This window comes from Eschrichtius robustus, chromosome X (assembly GCF_028021215.1).
Source record: "Eschrichtius robustus isolate mEscRob2 chromosome X, mEscRob2.pri, whole genome shotgun sequence".
Taxonomy (NCBI): domain Eukaryota; kingdom Metazoa; phylum Chordata; class Mammalia; order Artiodactyla; family Eschrichtiidae; genus Eschrichtius; species Eschrichtius robustus.
The window spans coordinates 62720504-62736990 of record NC_090845.1 but is presented as its reverse complement, the minus strand read 5'-3'; the positions used below and the strand labels follow the sequence as shown (position 1 = coordinate 62736990).

Genomic DNA, 16487 nt, shown 5'->3' with positions numbered 1-16487 from the left:
AAATTCCTGCCTGTGAAGCCTGTCCTACTAAAGACCCACTTACCTGCTCCAGGTTCTTGGTCTAATTCCTTCTTTTCCAGTGCCATTCCCAGGGCTTGGGATATAATTAGCGGAAGCAGCTTTGGAGGCAACTCTGACCTAGGGAGTATGGGTGGGGTGATTTAGTCCTGACCCACTAACCGTGATCAACAGCGCCAACCTTCCCACCAGTGGTAACGGAATCGAAGAAGTCTGGTGAAAGTGGAGCAGGGTTAGAGAAGATGGGTAGCAACCCCATTGCCAATTTTCTTCTCTGTGGACATGCCAAATCCTTGAACCCTGGGGAATTCCCCAGGGCTCCTCTTGCCCATCTACTCAGTTGCTCTAAATCCAACCATATTTCTCTGCAGAACTGCATCATTCCCTCTTCTTCTTCATCATCTAATTAGTTGTAGACCTAATATGACTTTCTTCTGTTGCTCATACTATTTCCACAAAATTAACTTATTCTTCTCTGCAGTCTCCTGGCTGCTGCCAATACTACTACATCCTTTTCTTGATGCAAAACTTATTTTAAAGCTCTTTTCCAAAAAGAAAAAAAAAAGTCATTCTCAACAATCCCCCTTGTATTATAACTAAGTATGTATTCATGAGAGGCTATCTACCTCTATTGATTCAAAATACCTATCCCGGGACTTCCCCGGCGGTCCAGTGGTTGACTGTGCTTCCACTGCAGGGGCACGGGTTCAATCCCTGGTCAGGGAACTAAAATCCCACATGCCAGACGGAGCGGCCAAAAAAACCCCCCAAAAAACAAAACAAAAAAACCTCACAGAATACCTATCCCATCACCCCGTACCACTTTAGCACAAAGGACATTATTTCCGGACACAAATTTCCCCTAAGGCACCGAAGATACACCAAGCCCTGACCCTTGGGTCTCCTCACATCTCTAGTCACTAGTCCCAAACCTCAATGACCCATTAATCACTCCTAGTAAGCTCCATGAATGTAGGAAAAACCCAGGGACCTCCTCCTCTTTACTTGGGCCTCTCCCGGCGCAAAGTCTCTGCTGACTTTGGAATCGTATTCGGAGGTTTTTGCTCCTGAAGTGAACTGCTTGTGGCAGGGCCCTCAGGTTGAGGGGTCTCAGGGAGCTTCTCAGCACAGTGTGGTCCCACAGTACAGCCCTAGTACAGATAAGGAGAGAGGATTAGGGATAGAATCCTTCTATTAGGGGCAGAATCCCAGGAAGTAAAGAATTTACCTTGATGTTTAAGAACTCAGAGAAATCTACAGTTCGCTTCCGGCAGCAGGACCAACCCTGATAACAAGAGATCCAGCTCAGCTTAGATTCCTGGCTACATTTCTTTTGTGAAATGCTCTTGCTATCCCCCCTTGCCTATTCCTCACCTTAAGTGCATCATGGAAGATGGGGACCCCAGGGTGATGGCAACAGGAATCTGTGGATACCGGTAGAAGGATCAAGGAAGGAAAGATACTATACCAAACGTCACTGCCTACCTTTTTTTCCCAGGTTTATATGCTTACAGTCTTTCTGTATGATGTAAAAAAAATCAGTAAAGACTGAAAATCACTCAGACCAATTAAACTATGGCAGTACACTAAATTTTTTTCTTTCTTCCTTTAACAGACTGCCCACAGCTGACCACTCCCCCAGCACTCACAGAGCTCCTGGCAAGGTCAGGATTACTCACCAGGAAGGTTGGTTTGGGGGTCAAAGTGCTGCCCACAGCCTTTGTTATGGCAGAGTAGAGACATGGAGGCGTTGGTAGAATTACTGAAAGGGTGTTTCAAGGAGTCTGGCTGCCGAGTGGGGAACACCTCTTAGTCAGGAGGCTTTTAGCTGCCTGGAAGGGCCAGCTGTTTCTATCTTTAGTTCAGGAGGCGTACACCTCCTAACATGGGCAAGGGAACTTCAATTGGTCTTCCCAGCCAATAGGAAAGAGCTCAGGAACATTTTAGCTCTGAGGCTCAAGAAGAAAGGATCAAGCAGAGTAGGGCTTGGAACTTGGGTGAGGTCAGCTAACCACTGCTGAGACGGTTTTAGATTTACCATGCCAATTCCAAGCCTCTGACATACCAGCAGCTGCTCAGAAATGAATACCAATTTTGAGCCCCCTCCCAGCTTGGTGAACGTACCCCAATTCCTCCAGCCTGTTGTCTCCCTCTTTCAGAGCAGCAGCTTTCCTCCCATCCTCATTACTTCTGTGTACCACCAAGAGCCCCGGATCTTTGTCTACCACTTCAGTCATAGCATGCATCCAACCTCCCCATGTTTGCCTAGATGGATGATTAATACTTTAAGCAAAAGGTCATAAAGGATTATTCTTATAGCCTTGTGCTCATCTGAGACAGAACTCCCCTCCCTCCCTGCCCCTTCAAAAACAGCACAGAAAATTAAAAGGCTTAAAATGTATTTTAATAAGTTGATGTTGCATTACTTCATTTCTCAGAAAAACTCCAAAGGTATCAGGGACAAATCAATCATGGTACACCAATAAAAAATGCACAGCATAACTACCTAAGATAGGCAAAGCTAAGAGCTACTGTCTGACCTTCAGCATACAGCAACCCTGTTCTCAAGATTGTACTAGGCCTATCAAGAAAAGCTGTGAACAGCAATATCATAGACACAAAAGGGCCATTTCTGGGTTGTCCTTACCCAAGAAAAAGATGGAGGCAAGTTTAACACAAGAGTTTTTTTAAAGATATACTAAATGAAAATCTCTAAGAGAAAATGTCTTCCTTAGGACACGAAGGGGTAATATATGGGATATAACAGAACCGCATGTATGTTGTCTGTGACCTCTGTGGACATCTGCCTGAATTCCCACCTGGGAGTGAATGGAGCAATGGGGCCAAGGTCATTGGGGGATGTTTAGTTTTTGTGGTAATATGTGGCAGTGTCTCTGGGATGGGGGGGGGGTGTAAGGACAAGAAAGCAAATAGAACAGGGTGGACAAAGAGTGGAATGATTAAGATTAATGGCCCTAACTGGATCCATTTTGTCATGGCTCCCTGCCCCTCAGGCTCTCAACAATCACATGAGACTTTAGGAATGCACCACACAGAACTGGTTAGTTAAAGGATATACCACACAGAACTGATTTGTTAAGTATCGCCCCTCCCTTACCCTCTGCCTCCAGCATACTCCCTAGAGTACTACAGGCAGGGAAGACCTAACTATTGGGAGGAATCCCTAACACTTTTCCAGGGTAGAATTCGGCTAGTCCAAAAAGGGTCCTTCTTTTAAGGGTTTTGGGAAACTAGACACTGCAATTTTATTAGTATCGGCGACGTTTGTTTGGAGCAAATTCAGCTCCAGGAGCTGCACGGTTGAATGCAGGAGGGGTTCCACCAATTGCCCCAATTCCTTCCATTGTAGCAGCTTGGCCAAAGCGTTCAGTTGTTGGTGGGGTCTTAAAGAGAAAGAGCAATGTTATAACAGAACCTATGCCCTAGCTTCCCACCCATCTGTAGTCCCTCCCCCGGAGGCCATTTCCACCCAACTATTCAAGGCTCCTGATGGTAGGGTTGACTAAGCCTGTTTAGAACTCTAGTGGTTATCCCTAAAAGGAAAGTAGCCTGAAATACAGTCCTACCCGATCATCCTACCTTTAACTTTTTATCCGTATTTCTACATGCTAAGCAATATTACATACTAAATTCCTAGGCTGGATAAGTGCTAGCCAAGTCCTTTTTCCTGAACCAGGTATATGGACGAGGGCAGGCCATCACTCTTCAGCAACCTTAAGCCTAACTAATTTAAACATTTTGACAGTAGAACTAAAACCACCTCAGGATTGTATGAGCCATAAAGCTTTTGGACTCACATCTATTTTATGTGATAATGCCTAGCCTTTGTTGCCTTCCCTCCAAAGAGGAACCTGTTCACCCGGGTAGCAACTAAACAGTCAATCAAGACTACCCAGTCAGACAATTATTTGCTTAACTCCTGGGTAAAATATAGTTTGAGACTGGGTTTGCACAAGACTCCAAACAAAGATCTTGAGGTAATATTTTATGGATAACAGTGATCCTAAAAACTGTTATCTGTAGCAAAATTGTGGCAGGCCCAGGGACCAAGAAGGCAAAGTTCTTCCTCCTCCTATTACCATTTAGAGTTACTATAAGGCCCTGCAGTTCATTACCAATCCCAAGGTTCCATCTGGCATCATAGTGGCAGGTCCTGGAGGAGCTGGGGTACCAGCTGGCACAGGAGCAGGGGGCATAGCGCCTCTGTTGTTTATGCCCATAGCACCTAAAGCAGAGCAGTGTGATCAGTATAGGAGACAGAGATTGTCAGTCTTTCTATGCCAAAGGAAATAATTCAAGATCTCTGGGCTAAGACATGTTACCCTCCCACCAAAATGATGCTCCCAGAAATGTCAAGCCTCTTAAATTTGGACTAGGTAGGAGAAGCTACCTAGTTTACCAGAGACGAGACAAAAAAGGAAATCAGAGCCATTAACCCCTTAAGTCCTTACCTCCCATAGCCATCTGGCCCATCCGTATCTCCTGCTCTCTCTGAAAAACAGAAAACACTCAAGACAGTCCACGACAGCACTGCATTCATTCTACCACAATCCACTGAGGCCCACATACTAAGGGAAGTAGACAGTGATAACACATCCTAAGTGCCCTGAAACCAAGCTGAGGAAGAACATCAACAACACCTCCTTGAACTCATTACAGTTGTACAACGAATTCAAGATTAGAGCTACTAGGACACAAGTCAGAGTTTCCTATTAGGAACAGAAGGAAAGATGAAAGAAAAGGAGAGACATAGCTGATTTCTTCTAGGGCTCCAACCTGTACAACTGCCAAGGACATCAGAAGACCAGTCAAGGCTGCTACAGGACTGGGTCTATCTGATCCTCCAGTCACTGAGTTTAAACAGCATACACTGGCCCCCCAGCTTTTCATCCTAAATTGCCTGTGAGGCAAGAAGAGCTCCTCTTCAAACCTTACCTTTCCTTCCTATGAATGCTTCTTTCTATAAGGAGTGTCATAGAATGGAAAAATTGGTCATAGCCTAGTGTGTTTTAATAGTCCTAGTGGACAATTCATGATGAGTTTTTCATATCAGGGGCACATGGGAGATAATACCGCATCAGGGAATGTTCCCTTGAATCCTTCCTGCTGTCGTCGCATCATTTCTTCTTGTTGCCGCCGCATCTCTTCCTCACGGCGCCTGCGCTCCTCTTCCTGCCTACAGAGATGTCACCAAGATATTTAAGCAGAGGCATTCCAAAACTCGAACAGATTATCTTAATAGGGGACTCAGCCAAGGAGATCAAGAGCCTACTGAAAACTATCATAGCTCTCCAGGAAACTCACTGTTAAATGTGCCCAGCCCTAAAACAACCCAGATGTGTCCTTCAGGGAAAAAAGTTCTTTCCCAAAGAAGCCAATCTCATAAGACCAGCACTCAGCTGCTTTCCTCTTTAGCGCAGTCCCAGGAATTCCTAGAACCATGGGTACCTGAAACATCTCCCATCTAAAGGGAGAACTTGAGAAGCAGCCAGGAAATATTTGCCAACATATTTACAAATGCATGAGGTAGCATGGTGGTAGGAAACAGGAGAGAGACATTACGTTTTAAAGTTGTCAGAGAAAAAGGGTTGGAGAAAAGAGTTACCTGAGCTCCAGCTGCTTTCGTTTTTGCACTTCTTGGTTGTGCAGCTCTTCCATCCTCCTAAGTTCTTCTTGACGCCTCATCAAATCTATGAAAACAACAGACTGATTGAGAGTATTCTTCATGCTCCTCATATAGGCCCAGTAATTTTCCATAAAGATAGATCCAGAAAGCAAAGGGGATATTTAATCCCCAAGTGGCCATCCGAGGTATCCAGATTCCAAAAATGAAGTCAAACCTATTATTTCCTTCTCCACAGAATCCAGTATCCTCTGCCACATCTCCAAGCTCATCTGCCTACCAAGATCAACAAAATATTTCAGAGAATAAAAGTTGAAGTTTAGGCCTTTCTCTACTGATTGATACAAAGAAACTCCTGAAAATAGTTACTTTGTCCTTCTTCTAGTTTTAAGACTTACAGGCCCATACTCACCCTGCCTCATTAGCATGACCTGGTGCTCATGGCGAGCAGCCTCCATCTCCATCTCCAGCTTCTCACGAGCTTCCTTAATGTTTCGGTCCACTTGGTCCTGCTGCTGCTTCTCCATCTCAATAAGTGCCTTCCAGCGCATGGCATACTCATACTCAAAGGAGCCAGGCTGTGCAAATCTGGGTGGCTGCTCTCGCTCCCTATACACAAGGTTCCTGGGTTACTAAAACTTTTGCCCAAGATTTTCCCAACAAACACTACATTCCTCCCGAGGGCCAAGACAATGGCTGCCAGTGAACACACAGAGCGAAGATGTGCCTCTTTTACACATCTCTTTACAAGCTTCCTTAAGAACAGGCAAACATCTAACAGGGAATCTGTCAGGACCACATACTTGTGAAATTGCTGGTTCTTTATAACCAGCTTCTCTGGGAGTCCCTCTTCATCATCTAACTGGTCCATGGGCTCCACAGTCACAGGTCGAGGAAATCTGGGAGAGAGATGCTCAGTGTTAATCAAATTATACCAGCACAGTGAACTAGTTAGGGGTCAGGACTGGACAGTTAAACATACTTCTGAAGGGGCTTTTATACCCAGTCCTAAGTAACCACGCCCTTTTAATGGCATTATGTGGAATCTGGGGTTGACAGGATAGTCAGGTTTCAGATCTCTGAATACAGTCTTTAAGTGGGTAGAGGACTTAAGTGCAGCCTTTATTTTTTTTTTAATTTTATTTATTTTTTTGGCTGCATTGGGTCTTTGTTGCTGCACATAGGCTTTCTCTAGTTGCGGTGAGCAGGGACTACTCTTCGTTGCGGTGCGGGGGCTTCTCATCACGGTGGCTTCTCTTGTTGCAGAGCACCGGCTCTAGGCACGCGGGCTTCAGTCGTTGTGGTGTGTGGGCTCAGTATTGTGGCGCATGCGCTTAGTTGCTCCGCGGCACGTGGGATCTTCCCGGACCAGGGATTAAACCCATGTCCCCTGCATTGCCAGGCAGATTCTTAACCACTGGGCCACCAGGGATGCTCCAAGTGCAGCCTTTATATATGGTATCTACAGAACTCAAGGTAACGGCTTGGGGTAAATATTAAGAGAGATGCTGCATGCACAAAACAACTTTTTAGAGTTCTAAAACTTCACCATAAGGGGAGATTTAACACTGATTAAATGACAACCTACTGAAAGACTGCAAACGTTTATTTTTTTAATCCTCATACCATTTCCATTAATTTAAGAGTACACTGAAAACTCTACTAGAGCTGAATTATATCAAAAGTCTTTAAATGAACACAGGAACATGGTTCTTAGAGGCTAACTCCCCAGACCACAGAAGAAAGTAGCATTTAAGGTATGTTTCTGAAAATGACCCCTCACTCACGTGGTTAGCAGGAAGGAGCCTTCACTGCATCTGTCCAGAGCTTTCCGAGCAGCTGGCTTCCCTGAGAATTCAACAATGCCTTTTCCTGAGGGCCTTCCTCGATCATCCACAATGACTACAGCCCTCTCCACCTGGCCGAACACAGAAAAGGCTTCCTCCAGCAGTTCATTGGACACATACTGAGGAAGGTTTCGGACTGTAAGGGATGCACTATGGCAGGCAAAGCGCACACGCAGCTGCTTTCCACGGAGCGGCATGTTGTCCAGTTCCACTTTGGCAATCTCTGCTAGGGTTCGTGTTTCCTAGGAAGCAGAGGAAAGTCAGAATAACTCAGTTGGACAAAGACCACCTACACAGCCATCAAGAGCCTCAAGTAGAATAGCTCAATGTCTCCAAAAAAACCCAAACAACCCTTGGCAACAAGCATACAAAGAAACGTGGATAGAACTGGAAGAATGGAGTCAGGCGTTTCAGATAACTCTTTGGTTAGCCTAATTGCTCTGATGGCCTTGCAATATATCAACTGGAAATTCTAGAGTTAATACCACTTACATGGTCACTGGTATCATAGGCTATTCTCTGAAGTGTTAACAGATCATCTGGACAAGAATGACCATCATAAAGCCTACCCTCACAATACAGCAGCCAGAATTATTTTAATTTTTGCTAGCTACATACAAGTTTAACCAGAATCACTACGACCTACAAGAGGCCTCTTTAGAACCACAGACCTTGATGAGACCCTCCACATTACTGAAGAGGAAGCTGAGCCCTAGAAAAAATGACTTGCCTAGATAGTTAGTGGTAGATCTGGAATGAAGACTAGTTCTGACCGTAACATCCAGTGATCTTGCTAGCACATTATGTTCCTCATTTATGGAGATAGATTATGCCCAGAAACGTTTTCCCCATGCACTTAAAACACATTTCCTAAATCAAATCAGATTTTTTAAAAAAGATCTACACTTAAATTTTTTAAAAAAATAGATACAAATAAAACTGCTCCCTCAAGGTTTTGACAAATCTTAAGTGAGATAACATATGTGTAAGGGCTTTGGAAATAAATTATATAAACCTTGATCATTACTAAAATAAAAAGCTTTTTTCATTTTTTTGGAAAAAAAATCTAATTTATTAAAACATTTGTGGGGGGCAGTAAATAGGAGAAGGGTAGAGATAAAACAAAATTAACTATGAGTTGATAGTTACTGAAGCTGGGTAACGAGTACGTGCAGGTTTATTATACTATTCTCTCCACTTCTGTATGTTCGAAATTTACAAATTAAAACAAAAAAAGTTCCAAAGGGCATACTTTAGCCCCAGAGTCCTAGGCAAATAAACCTATGTTGTCCTTGAAACAAACAAAAAAAAACCTATGAGGAAAAATTAAAATAAAATATGCATTTTTGTCCTGTTCTACCAACTATAACTATAAGCTTTTAATATCATCTGAGAATTATTTCTACCGCCTAACTTTCCATATCCATCATTCCCCAGCTTCCCCACCTTTTAGAGCACATGCTCTAAAAGCCCACACAGTTGCTCACCAAGCGGATAAAGCCAAAGCCCTTGTCCTTATGAATGAAGACTTCGCCTGCCTTCCCATATTTCTCAAATAGTTTCCTCATTTCCTCCTCAGTGATGTCAGGAGGAAGATTGCCCACAAAGAGCCGGCTACGCTGGGTGAAGGTCTTCTCTCCTGGTTTCCTAAAATTCTTCAGGTCAATAGTCAAGCCTTCATCTGAGAGAAGACACACAGTCACATTCTCAAAGAGTTACAACTGCTGCTAGATGGGCAATATAATTGCTGTAGAGAAGTCAAACACCATTTCCCAATGGAATCTATCCACTAACCACTTATCAGTAAATTGCACCTTAGAATGTGAAAGCAGTAGGCAGAGATCTGGGGAGACTTCTCAACAACTCTACTATGGGCCAGGAGCCACCCTGGACTAACTCAGAGACAGAAAGAGAAAATTAAGCAAGTCAAGGAGCCCTAGGTCAGAAGGGATCAGATTTTTACATTTAAAACATAACTGCTCCATTTCCAAATCCCTCACTGATCTTCATAACCTTAACAGTTCCCATTCTTTCAGGCTTGGGGTAATGGGATGAAAAGAATGAGTTAGGGAAGAGTATTCTTTGTAGGAATCTCTGGAAATAAAGAGGGTTGAGGTTGGTTGTAGTCTTAAGAGGCACACAACAGGTGCTCAAAATTTGCTGAATGGATGGGAACATACCTTTAAAGACCTTTTACTCTGATTAAAAATGGGGTGGCACAGGGACTTCCCTGGTGGCGCAGTGTATAGGACTCTGGGCTCCCAATGCAGTGGGCTCGGGTTCGATCCCTGGTCAGGGAACTAGATCCCACATGCATGCCGAGGCTGGGAGTTCGCATGCCACAACTGGGAAGCTTGCCTGCCGCAACTAAGACCCAGTGCAACCAAATAAATAAATAAATATTTTTAAAAAAATGGGGTGGCACAGGCCCCAAGATAAAAGTATAATACTTAATACCAGACTTCTTCTCCATTAAGTCTTAAAGACCTTTTCTATATTTTCTCTATGTACAAGTCATCTGATGATGACCTCTAAGAACCAAGCTCTGAGGTAAAATATGCAGCCATCTGTTTAGCAACAGAATGTGCCAATGCAGCAAAGCAACCTGTACTCAACTGCTATCCCACATGTCTGCTCCTTATTTCAGAGAATCAGCCTTTTTCTATCCTAAGCATTAAGAGGTAAATAGGGAAAAGAACAACAAAGGTGTGCTGCAAAGGCCCATTACTTTATAATCCCAAGAGTCTAATCTAAAAATCAAGAAACTGTTCCCAAGGAGGGACCTATTTCTACCCCATTACCTAGCATGTACTCACTTTGGCTGCTGGCTTGCTGCCCATTTGCAGGTATTGGTGGAGGTGGTGGCTGCTGCTGTTGCTGCTGGTGGTGCTGCTGATGGTGATGCTGATGATGTTTCCTTGGAGTGTGGTTTTGTTTCTCCAAGTTAAAAGTTTTATTGCTCTGCATTTTTGCACCCTAAAAAGAAACGGTAGAAGGTCAAATACATTCAGTGCTAAGAACACAATCAGCCACCTTCCTGATGACTTGTATGTCATTAATCACCTTTGGTATTATTTTTAACAAGTATGGCAAAGGAGTACAATTCAAAAATCTAAAAACCACCAGCACTAGCAGTTATGTTGTACATAGAAACTAGACAAGTACTAGATAAGAACAGCTTGCACTAGAATGACTTGAGGAAACTTCCAGTTCAGTAACTATATGCATTAATAGGAAACTACTTTCCCAAGAGAATCTACTCCCTAAAAATTGGCCTTATCATAATATTAAAGCACACTTTAAAACACAATGACTGAAACAGATTCTAGTTATGAAAAGGACTAATAATAAGTCCTGTTCTTCTCTGGTACCTTGCAGTCCTAGCCTACAGTAGATACTGTGGAATGAACAGCAGGAAAAGTATGGGCTGTGGAGTTAGATACACTTAGATTTGAAGCATGGTCCTAATACTTACTTACTATCCATGTACTACTTAGTAAATTACTTCTGCACCAGTTTCTTAAGCTGTTATAAAGGGAATAATAAAAATACCTACCTCTCAAAGTAGCTATAAAGATTAATGAGTATGTGAAAACACTAGTTCTGTACTGGCATATAGGAAACACTTGGTAAATACTGCTATTAATCACAATGGAAAGATAAATGACTACCAAAGCAATAAAAGCAGCAAATACAAAAATATACAATCATAAAATCTTAAATTCTGTCATTTAAAAATCAACATAAGGGAGTTCCCTGGTGGCCTAGTGGTTAGGATTCTGGGCTTTCACTACTGTGGCCTGAGTTAAATCCCTGGTTGGAGAACTGAGATCCCATAAGCCACACGGTGTGGCCAAGAAAAAAAAAAAAATCAGCATAAGATTAAATGAAAACTCCTGGTATAATCCAGACTGAATACAAAAGTTGATGGTTTAAAAATGGAAATTTCCTAATGGATCAGGTTAACAAAGTGAGGACCATCTTCCTCATCCAAAGGCAGTTCTCCAGTAAATTAAAGGGCAAAATCAATCCTGAATCTTTTCCCCTCAACACAGGACCCTCCAGTCAGATTTAACTGAAGGAAAGATGCAGAAAAGGACCTCTTCCCTGAATACTCTATGATTAACATCATGATTCCTTTAAAATAAATTATATTCCTCAGACGAAAAAAATGTGACAAAGGCTTAATAACTGTTGATTCTGGATTATGGGTATATAAGAATACTTCTAGGTGTATAAAAACTTTCTAATACATTTTATATCATATCCCACCAAAACTGAAAACATCAATGCAATTAAGTTCTGTATCCAAAAGTTGTTTCATAAGACAATAGGTAACAAGAGCTATCAAGATGTCCCTATTCTTTTAACTCAGGAATTCTACTTCCAGTAATTTATCCTAAGAATATCATTTTAAAATTTAAAACTACATCCACGAAATACTCACTGTAATGGGCTTTCTGGTAGCAAAAATGATAAAAATGACTTAGGTACCCAAAATTAGGGGCAGTGTTTTTAATAAATTGTGGTACATCTATACAATGGAATGTTACACGGCATTAAAAATTATAAAGACCATGTAAACATGAAAAATGTTTGATGCTTTAAGAGGGGAAGTGTTTTTTTTAAATGCATGAATGTAGATAAGAAACAGAAGGTGGGCAAAAATGAAATCTGTCCTGCTTGTAGGTTGATAGTTTTTTTACTAATTTTTTAAACTAATTCATTCAACAAACATTCACTGAATGCTTACTATTTGCTAGGCACTATTCTAGGTGCTTGGGATGCCTCAATGAACAAAGAAGATTCTTGCCTTCAGCAGTGATAACCTTCCAGTGAGAGAAAACAATATACATAATAATTAAATTACACAGTACTTAAGAAGAGGTTAAGTGTAGGGGAAAATAAAGAAAAGGGGGCAGAGGGGGGAAAAATGGACAGGGAGTGGAAGGGGGAAGATTGTAATTTTAAGTAGACCTGTGAGGTTAGCCTCACTAGAAACCTGACATTCAAGCCAAGACTTGAATTCTCTCATTTATATCATTTCATCAATCTTTTGTTTCTCACTAATAAGGTACAAAATACATCTTTAACATAGAAAACGTAGAAATAAAAACAAAAATAAAGAAAACCCCAAAGACCCACCACTAAAAAAGTCACTGTTAACATTTTGGTATACCCTTTCAGTCACTGATTTATACATTTGTATGTATTCTAAATGGTATATTCCATGTCACTAAATCTTCTACATTTACTGTTAGCGGACAAAGTATTCAGCTGTCAACCAAGCCCCTACTGTGTTGGGACACTTGGGCTGTTTCTAACTTTTCACCATTATAAACAATGCTCACAGCTAAATCTTGGGGCACCTCCATGACTAAACATTCCTCCCACAATTTCCACTTTTGCTTATTTACCTTCAAAACATATATTGTCATTTCAAAACTGCAATCATAAATGCATTGTTGTATATTCACCCTTTCCCCATTTCTATAGTGTCAACTTATACTTTTTAATGGCTACATAAAGTCCAATTGGATGTACACTAATTTACTAAACTACTCCCTATGAGACATTTAGGCTGTTTTCAGCTTTTTCCTATTACAATGCTGAAATAAATACCTTCTTGCTTATAGCTTTCTGTTTATTTCCTTAGGATAAATTCTTAAAAACAGAATAATTAAATGCCTTTGTGACTCTTGCCACACAGTGTAACAACTTTAAACACCATGAATAAGTGTACCAGTTTCACAGCAAATGGGATACCTTAAAAAATGTTTTTAAAAACAAGATATAAAAGTAGGAAATTAAAACACACAAAATTTAAAGTCTACCCCAGCTACAGGTGAGGACAGGTAAGTGGGCATTAGAATCAGATCTTTTCCTATTTGAGTCCCATGAATCAAACACCTCCCTTCCCCTGACCCCAAAGTGGCCTACAGCAGAAACTTGAATTATCCACAGCCATTTCTCCAACTAGTTCTTCTTACTTCTGGCTAGAATCCAAGGAGCCTCTTTTTTTTCCCTCTAGCCTTTAATTTAAGAGTCCGTGGCCCCAGCCTCAATACCCTGCATCCCATTCAGGAACCCACAATGTGTATGTTAACAGAAATCCTTATAGAGATCCACTCAAAACTGAAATATTAAAAACTCTATATTTACATCCTAACCACACCTCACCACTCCATTTCAAAAAAGGCCATTGTACAACTTAGTAGAAATGATCTCCTTGAGCACTGGGATGTCCTAAACCATTTAGAATTACTTCAAGGGAGGTTATTTTTGGTTCTAGAAAGTGTAGCCTGGTAGTTAAGATGATAATACCAGATATTTATTGACCACTATATGTCAGGCGCTGTGCTAAGTCTGTATTATCTCACTTAATGTGCATAACTATCATTCTTCTGAATAAGAAAACTGATGCACATCCAAGGTCACACAAAAATGTGATGGAGCATGGAGTAGAACTCAGGTCTGTTGAACTCTAAAGCTCATACTAATCCCTATGCTACAAACTGTGTAATCAAGCTCACCTTGATTTTAGAGTTCAGAATCCAAAAAACTTACTAAAATGTCACTTAGCCTCTGAGCCTCAGTTTCCTCACCTGTAACATCTATCTCACAGGGCTGGTTATTTTGACTAAATGAGGTCACGTAACACAGCAGTCACTTGTTCCTGCTGGCAACCACTACCCCTATTTCTACATATGGTGGGTGCTCCAGTTAGACAAATGTCATCAATTACATTCTTCCCCTGCTCTTCTGCATTCTAGCAAAAATTATTTTTACAACCAAACTGCCTACCTTTGTGTTGAATAAATGTCTCCATAATGCCAATCTTTATAATCTTTCCCTTCCGTTTTTTATTTCCCAAGCAGGCATTCAACGGTGAACACTAAATATTGTATCAATCACCTAAAACAGTGCCCACAAAGTAGCAAGTACTCAGTAAGTATTATCCCTATAGTGTACTTCTGATGATGACCACCAATATAATTCGGAAGTATGTGCAGGTATCTTGGTAATAAATTCACTGCCCCCTAACCACTGGGTCTCTGAGAAAAGAACAAAGCATAAAGATCAGCAGTAAGGATTTCTGTCTACTTATCTGCCCTTAAGTCTAACCCTGATGGACTTTCTTGAGAGAAAACACATATTTATGTTAGAAAAACTGGTGCTATTTGCAACACAACTGCACAAATGTTCAGGTACAGGACCAAACACTACATCATATATATCTGAAATCTAAATAAATGTCCCCTTAATTTTCAGGAAAAGGATCAACTTTTTAAGTGGAAACTGTGGGCGTAAACCTAGTAAAAATCTACCAGATGGAGATGGCTGCCTGGATGTGGACCAGCCTGAAAGCTGTAGGAGGCACTGGCATGGTAAGGTCCTTTCCTAAGAGTCTCTTAGGACCTTTAGTAATAAGGAAGTCTGACAAAGAAGCAATGTAAATGCAACCAGTACCCTCCCATTAGAGTTGCCAGATGTATCAAATAAAAACACACTACAGTTAAATTTGAATTTCAGATGTTAAAAAATGAATGATTTTTAGTATAAGTCCCATGCAACGTATACTAAAAAATAATCTGTTGCCTACGTGAAATTCAAATCTAACGGGGTGTCCTGTATTTCATCTGGCAACTCTACCCCCTACACCTACCTCAACTTCCACTGAAGATAGCAAAGTGCCTCCCAGTCCTCTCTAACCTCGACTTCTCTGTTAAGAACACAAAGAAAAGCATCAACTTACGACAATAATTTTTCCAAATGTAAAATACCCGATACAAAATCCATAACATTCATTTTCATTTTAAAAAGTGATGTCATAGATGGGTCGAGTAGCTAGGCAACAAGACCAAAAAAAAAAAAAAAAAGCCTCCAGGAACCTGCCTAGGAAAGCGGCGAGGTCTGGACTAGCAGATGAACTTCCCAGCTAAGAGTTTCGCCAAAAAAACATCGCTGGGAGGGGGGGCGCTTTCTCCTCCGGAATTAACGGCCTCAAGAGGTCGAGAGGAGGAGCACCCGACAAAGCGCCTCCTCCTGCAGCCCGCGACTTCAGGGCTCTCGGATAATAGACCCCACACCCTCAGGCCCAGGGCGGCTCAAGGGCCGGGTAACTTACTGACAGGGCTCAGATTCCAAGATGTGTCGCACAAAGAAAAGAGGCGGGAAGGGAAACGGGAACCAGGTTAAAGCCGAAGGCGAGGCGAGGGGAGAGCGATGGGCCCCCGCGGGTGGGCTGAGGAGGCCGTGTGGCGGCGCGGGCAAGGCCTCAAGAGGCCTCGGAACGAACGGCCCAACTCCCTCCAAACCCAGCCTCGCTCTCGCCTCTATCTTCACCGATTGTCGCGAAAAATCCTACCCCCCTCTCGAACAAGAACTAAGTCGTCCCCAAACTCACCCTCTACCGACTGTTCTCTCCTCAGAGTAAAGGCGACGCTACACGGCCTCTACCGTCCCGAGAAAAGAGCGCGCGACCGCCGGAAACCAGACGACGGAGCTCGGTGGCTCCCAAGAGCTACAAAGTGGCGTTCTCTATTGGTTATCTGACTTGCCAATCAACGTTTATCTCCAGAGGCGGAATCGGTTTTCCACGATTTCTTCGATCTTATTGGCTACCGAATGCGAAAGACTTGAGTTCGTGTGAACGACAGATGGGGACAAAGAGCGAGGCTTTGTACCGAGTGCGCATGCCCAAGTTGCGTCCGCTAGAGGCGGAAGAGGAAGGGGGGAGGGGGATAAAGGGTTGGAAGGAGAGACATCAACGGACTGACTGAAAGACCGAAAGACCAAGTGATGGGAGGGGGAAAGGAGAGGAGAAAAAAGGGAGAGAGAGGAAAGTGGAAAGAGTGAAACAGAAGGGGAGAAAATGTGCGCGTAGGCGTGCTCTGAGAATTCCTGCACTGCGCCTGTACAAGCAGCCAGAGTAACAATGTCATTGTATTCAGTGTAGTAGATCTAGACTTTTCCTA

The 16487-nt window shown here is 42.3% G+C and overlaps 2 protein-coding genes across 7 annotated transcripts in view; both read right to left on the bottom strand.

The window, feature by feature from the left end:
- ITGB1BP2 (integrin subunit beta 1 binding protein 2) overlaps window positions 1–2356 on the bottom strand; it is a 32946-nt gene extending 30590 nt beyond the window's left edge. For 3 of the 5 annotated variants that reach the window (XM_068534016.1, XM_068534017.1, XM_068534014.1), the window contains exons 1-5: window positions 1698–2356; window positions 1393–1442; window positions 1247–1303; window positions 1024–1169; window positions 44–138 (exon numbers count right to left, since the gene is read on the bottom strand). In XM_068534016.1, the coding sequence (XP_068390117.1) occupies window positions 44–138; window positions 1024–1169; window positions 1247–1303; window positions 1393–1442; window positions 1698–1761 (412 nt within the window). In that variant the 5' untranslated portion in view covers window positions 1762–2356. Of the gene's footprint in view, window positions 1–43; window positions 1443–1697 lie in introns of those variants that run through there. The other 2 variants (XM_068534018.1, XM_068534019.1) reach the window with 2 other exon arrangements.
- Window positions 2357–2400: 44 nt separating this feature from the next.
- NONO (non-POU domain containing octamer binding) lies at window positions 2401–16041 on the bottom strand. Of its 2 annotated transcripts, XM_068532740.1 has the most exons (12): window positions 15917–16014; window positions 15176–15232; window positions 10326–10485; window positions 8997–9190; window positions 7450–7751; window positions 6466–6561; window positions 6075–6271; window positions 5645–5729; window positions 5113–5215; window positions 4491–4530; window positions 4155–4264; window positions 2401–3422 (listed from the first exon to the last, which is right to left on the bottom strand). In XM_068532740.1, exons 3-12 carry the CDS (start codon window positions 10474–10476, stop codon window positions 3288–3290), a joined length of 1413 nt encoding a protein of 470 aa, XP_068388841.1. In that variant the 5' UTR covers window positions 10477–10485; window positions 15176–15232; window positions 15917–16014; the 3' UTR covers window positions 2401–3287. The 2 variants fall into 2 exon arrangements, with proteins under 2 accessions (XP_068388841.1, XP_068388840.1); XM_068532739.1 differs by lacking the exon at window positions 15176–15232 and having other exon boundaries at window positions 15917–16041.
- Window positions 16042–16487: the final 446 nt, after the last annotated feature.